The 5,666-nt window shown below is 40.9% G+C and overlaps 1 protein-coding gene across 1 annotated transcript in view; it reads left to right on the top strand.

Annotated features, from left to right (window-relative positions):
- mcm8 (minichromosome maintenance 8 homologous recombination repair factor) overlaps nt 1-5,666 on the top strand; it is a 14,889-nt gene that overhangs the window by 4,380 nt on the left and 4,843 nt on the right. Inside the window, 11 exon segments of the mRNA XM_032540825.1 lie at nt 258-323; nt 454-536; nt 1,035-1,184; nt 3,332-3,429; nt 3,528-3,726; nt 4,009-4,094; nt 4,420-4,565; nt 4,851-4,925; nt 5,017-5,143; nt 5,374-5,404; nt 5,563-5,666. The exon segment at nt 5,563-5,666 is cut by the window's right edge and continues 1 nt beyond it. Coding sequence (XP_032396716.1) covers nt 281-323; nt 454-536; nt 1,035-1,184; nt 3,332-3,429; nt 3,528-3,726; nt 4,009-4,094; nt 4,420-4,565; nt 4,851-4,925; nt 5,017-5,143; nt 5,374-5,404; nt 5,563-5,666 — 1,142 coding nt within the window. The 5' untranslated portion in view covers nt 258-280.

Below are 5,666 nucleotides of genomic sequence, written 5' to 3'. Positions count from 1 at the left end.
CCTTTTTAGGGTTATAATCTATTTTGTATGTATATATAAATCTGCAAAAATAAATTATTTTTTTGTAGAGTATTAAACAAGGTGCTCTAGTTCACTGCATAATAAGAAGATGTGGGAGAAAAACAAAGTTAGCGGAAGACAAATTAAATACTTGCATCTAATGTTTTTTTTAATTGAAATTTTGCATGAAAAACTGTTACAATATATGTCATAATTTACAATCCTGCGTTACAAATAATGTCTGTCTGCCTCTTTAGTCCTTTGTCAGGCTACTCTAGATATGTCGTGTCGGTACAAAGGATGGTCTCTCTACTTCACAGACGGTACGTGTACTTTTAAGCTCTGTTTCACATGATGATAATGCATATTGTAGACGCATATAATGGTCATGATCATGTAGCCTTTTCTATGTCTGTGATATACATATGTCTTAAAATGTCTTCTTATGTGCAGGCTTCATAGAGAGCTCACCTAGTGTGGAGAAGATCAAAGTGTTTGAGAAATATTTCGCTTCCAAGATTGATCTGTATGACAAGGTCAGTCTGTCTGCTTGTGTAACTTTTTGTTCACCATTAGGGTTAACATTTCTCAATATAGTTATCTATCTATCTATCTGTCTATCTGTCTATCTATCTGTCTATCTATCTGTCTATCTATCTGTCTATCTGTCTATCTATCTGTCTATCTGTCTGTCTATCTATCTGTCTATATATCTGTCTATCTGTCTATCTATCTGTCTATCTACACTGACCAAAATTTTAAATGCAAGGTGGATGGATTATCTCAGCAAAGGAGAAGTGCTCACTAACACAGATTTAGCCTAAGAAATAAGCCATTACTGTACATAGAAAAAGTCTTAGATCTTTGAGTTCAGCTCATGAAAATGGGGGCAAAAATAAGTTTTGCGTTTATAATTTTGTTCAGTGTATTTGCATTTCTTTTGGTGGGAAAAACGTTTTTTTTCACTTTTTGTTGTGCTTTATACATGTTTGCTATGTCATTTAAAAGGCAAGTTACTGTTTGTTTGTGCACAGGATGAGATTGAGCGTCAGGGCAGTGTCCTTGTAGATTATGCCGACTTGACTGGAGACAAAACCGTACGTGAAGCGCTTCCTGATCTGACCACAGAGCTGAAGGAGCAGCCAGAGGTGATGCTCAACTGTTTGGGAGTGGCTATTCACCAGGTACAAACACACAGTAGGGTGCATCAAAAAACACAATTCTTGAATTCTGACATGGCTGGGTGCTAAAAGTGTTCCAATATAGTAGAAAACACACATGCAAAAATTTTTCCAATACATGATGATTTAGGGGTGCACCACACATCTGTTTTTTTTGATAAAGTGGTAAACAGTGCTCAATGGTCGCCATGGAGATCTGAGGTAAACAACACTGCAGCTCAAGAAACTAAGGTGATCTTTCTGTTAAATGTGTTGGGTATGTATATTACATATTACTAACATATCTGTAGTTGTGTCTTTGTATACTTAAGTCATATTTATAGGTATTTGGTGTTCATTACATCTAGATAACGTTAGCTAGCAACAGTTTGCTAACCACAGTTAGCTATCTACGTTAGCTAAGCTATTAAGCTTAAATCAACAGTATTCTAGAGTGGTCAATGTCATATTCAGAGTATTGATGTCTCATGTTTATTGAGAGTAGCATTTTAGTTGTTACAGTAAATTAACATTTTAAATATAAGTATATTTGCGAGCACAGCTAGCTACTCTGGTAGTGATGTAACGGTAAGTTATGATGAAGTTAGACTATGTAAAGCTAAAATTTGAGGCTTATGCAAGCATGGTTTATCACAATTGAGTCATATTAAGTATGCTAAGATATGGTTTTAAACACTATCCTTGAGCTTGTATCCTTTTCATTCTCAGGCACTGCACAACACAACCCACCCCAGGATCCAGCTCTAAGATGCTGCCCTCACCAACTGGTCCCTACCAGACTAGCAGTCGCATCCTGGTTTTTGGTCTGGGCCCCAGCATCACCAGTGAGGATGGCATCATCACCGGTGCCAAACTGCCAACTGGTCGCCAGATCTTACGTTGCATGCTTGCCAAGAAACCTGGTGCAAATGGAGCGTTGTCGCGGTTCGAAGCAGCCAAGGTTGTCCTGGAGCAGGTGCGGCCATTTTACAAGAAAGCCAACATCCCAATGGTGAGCAACAAGCGTGCGTGCCACAAGATGGTAGACTTAGTCAATGCTAACATCAAGCTGCGGAAAATCTCCCAGGCCAAGCGCTCCAGTGAGACTACAGCAAAACAATTGGAGAAAATGGAGTGCAGACTTGATGCCACATTTCCGCTGTGGCCTCCAAATGTGGAAAAGCTAATTGATAATGCAGAAGACCTAGCTTTCTTGGCCAGCATGAAGACCGACAGAGTGGCCACATTTGGTGTATTGGACAAAAAGCTGCAGCTCAAGGTGAAGTGGCGAGAGGAGCGTCAAGCTGCCGCAGCAGCCAGGCTGTTCCACTTTGAAAAGGAGCTGGAGGAGATGACTGCAATGTCCAGCTTGGTGTCGGAGAGTGATGAGGAGCCAGAAGAGGATACTAATACAGTCTGTCCACCATCTGAGGGCGAACCATCCCACAAGTGTAAGAAGACTGGAGCAAGTGTCAAGCGTAAGAAGACTGGAACAAACGTCTTCATTCCACATGATATCCTGACAAAGTGTCGTCAGCTCTTACCATTAGGCCCTGTTAGTTGCCAGTGAATTAGCCACTAGAGAGGGTTTGTTCTTTTAAGTGTGTCAGTATCGCTCCTTGTGTTTAACAATAAAGTCAATTAAACTTTATATGTGTGTCCGACATCCATCACTGCTACACAAAACTCTGGGTAAGGCCACGTGAGGCCACTCCATTCATTTTGTCTATAGGACAAATGAATGGAGAATCTTGAAAGTTGAATTCTGAGAAATGCCCAAGTTGCCCAAAGGGCAAACATACAACTTTTAATTTGATAACCCTATAGAACATGTTACTGTATAAAAGTTCTACTCAAACTTCCCGGTCAACCTTTTGGCAATGACTAAAAATTGCCCATTTTTCGAAATTTCCAAAAGTTCATGTGTTAGGGGCACCCAATCTCAATGGAATTCCTCAAAACTTTGCAAAAGTCATTTTTATGTTAATTGGAACAAAATGCAATGCCAGCAAATGATATTTTGAAATTAAAATTTCCCATTCAAATTTGATGCACCCTAACACACAGTCACTACTACACATGTGTCATTTGCAAGTTACATAATTTATACTACTCTAAAGTACTCTAAGCCTTTTAATAAATGAATAGTACATGTTATGTGTGTTTCCCAGGTGTTGACTATAGATTTGGAGAAACAAGCTGCTGAGCTGCAAGAGGAAGAGCTTCCTGTCGCTACACCAATCATCAACATTCCCCACATTAGCGCAAGGTAATGCACACAGTGAGGCACAATCAATTGTTTGCTTGACGCCTGTACAACTGCCAACCATGAAGGAAGATTTCTTTATTTGTGTGAATCATCAACAGGCTGTATAACTATGAGCCGCTGACTGCGTTGCGGACGTTACGTGCCAATGTGTTTGGACGGCTGGTGTGTGTAAGGGGAACGGTGGTCAGGGTGAGCAATATCAGACCTCTGTGTACCAGGATGGCCTTCAGGTGCCTGGGCTGCATGCACACACAGTCACTGCCACTGCAGCACGGGAAATATGCTACACCTACCAAGGTATGCACACTTTTTCCAACATATTTACTCTTTCCACAAAATTTGTTTTTACAGATATTACTGTGTATATTAATTTCACAGATATTACTGTGTGTGTGTGTGTGTGTGTGTGTGTGTGTGTGTGTGTGTGTGTGTGTGTGTGTGTGTGTACACACACACACACACACACATACATCCACACAATTTTTATTCAACATACACATATAAACCAATATTGTTATTTAGGTTTACTGATTCATTTTGCACTTTTAATGTGTGTATACCTTGTCTTTTATCACCTAGTGTATCCAGCCAGACTGCCGCAGTCGTACCTTTGCCCCCAGCAGGAGTTCCCCTTTTACTCATACTGTGGATTGGCAGATCATTAAGTAAGTATATCATGTGCCTATTTATGAAATTGAACAATCAGCAGTGAAAAACGACATATGGTGAACTGAAATCCTTGTTGCTGTTGTTGGTTAAAGAATGTAGCAGTGGTCTTGGAAAGACGTTTTGAAGTTATGCTTTCTGATCTGTAAGAGGAGGCACTACTTAAATCTAGGATGGCTGCTTACCTGAAAACTGCAAAAATCTAAACAGTATCCTCAGTGTCACACTCAGAAAATATTCTAATGCAAAAAGCAGTGCATCTCCAACCCTGAGTCACCGTTTACATACTGCATATGAAATTAGTTTTTTTTTGTGCTTCTTCAGGGTGCAGGAGCTGATGGGCGGAGAGCAGAGGGAGACTGGACGGATCCCGCGCACCGTGGAGTGTCAACTGACATCCGACCTCTGTGACAGCTGCGTCCCGGGGGACACAGTCACTGTGACCGGGATAGTTAGAGTTACCAGCGATGGTACACACACACACACACACACACACACACAGACACAGAGACATACACATTCTAACCAGGGTTGGAGGTGAAGTTTGGAGTTAGTTTTTTCCTTTTACTGGTACTTAGTTAAATGTAAATATTTATTAACTATGTTTGTATATACAGTATACACTATAAGCCTATATTTAGGTACCACAATTCTGGAAGGAGGAAATGAATAAGAAGTTCTCTCCTGCATCCCAAACACTGACACAGTGGCCCCCAAACAAAGTACACACTGATCACTTTATTTTTTCTAAGCAGGCAGCTCCCGGGGGAATAAGGATCAGTGCATGTTCCTCCTCTACCTTGAAGCTATTTCAGTCAGCAATACTAAAGGTACTGAAGCTTGTTTATTTGTACTATGTGTGATGCGGAGCACTTAATGTAAGACAACAGAACAATGAGGTTTTTTGCTTTAAATGTGTAGGTCAGCAGTCCAAGTCAGCTCAGGGGTCACTTGAAAATCGTTCTGGGGGGGAGGAGTTCAGTCTGAAGGAGTTGTATGCCATCCAGGAGATCCAGTCACAGCCTGACCTTCTGAGACTTATAGTACAGTAAGATATTTATTACCTACAATATAGCCTTGTTTACACAGGATTAGAGTTACCTGGTGACTTCTAGTCATTAGTAATAGTTACGCAGATTGTCTGTGATCTTAATCCCGTGCAAATCAGCAATGTCTGTAATTCGGCAGTATAGACTTTTAGTCCTCTTTAGTACTAAAACACTGTGCTATTAACTTAAACCAAGATATGTAACACTCTGATCTTCTCACCTCTTTCAGGTCTTTGTGTCCTGTCATCTACGGCCACCTGGTGAGTTGTGCGATCAAGAACACCAACAGCATCAGAGGTTACAAAGGAATACTTATCATTTGGTTGAAAACAGCATGTCATTCCCACCTGGCAAACCGATCATTTTCTGTCATCTTGATTTATCAAGGCTAAGCTCATGTGTTCTTGTGCGTCCCAAGCTGGTGAAAGCTGCTCTAGCCTTGGTGTTGTTTGGAGGCCGACAGAAACACACTGGCAAGAACAGCGTCCCAGTTAGAGGAGACCCGCACATCCTGATGGTGGG

Source organism: Etheostoma spectabile, chromosome 17, assembly GCF_008692095.1.
Source record: "Etheostoma spectabile isolate EspeVRDwgs_2016 chromosome 17, UIUC_Espe_1.0, whole genome shotgun sequence".
Classification (NCBI taxonomy): domain Eukaryota; kingdom Metazoa; phylum Chordata; class Actinopteri; order Perciformes; family Percidae; genus Etheostoma; species Etheostoma spectabile.
The sequence above is the reverse complement of the archived record's forward strand: the minus strand, read 5'-3'. Positions and strand labels throughout refer to the sequence as shown.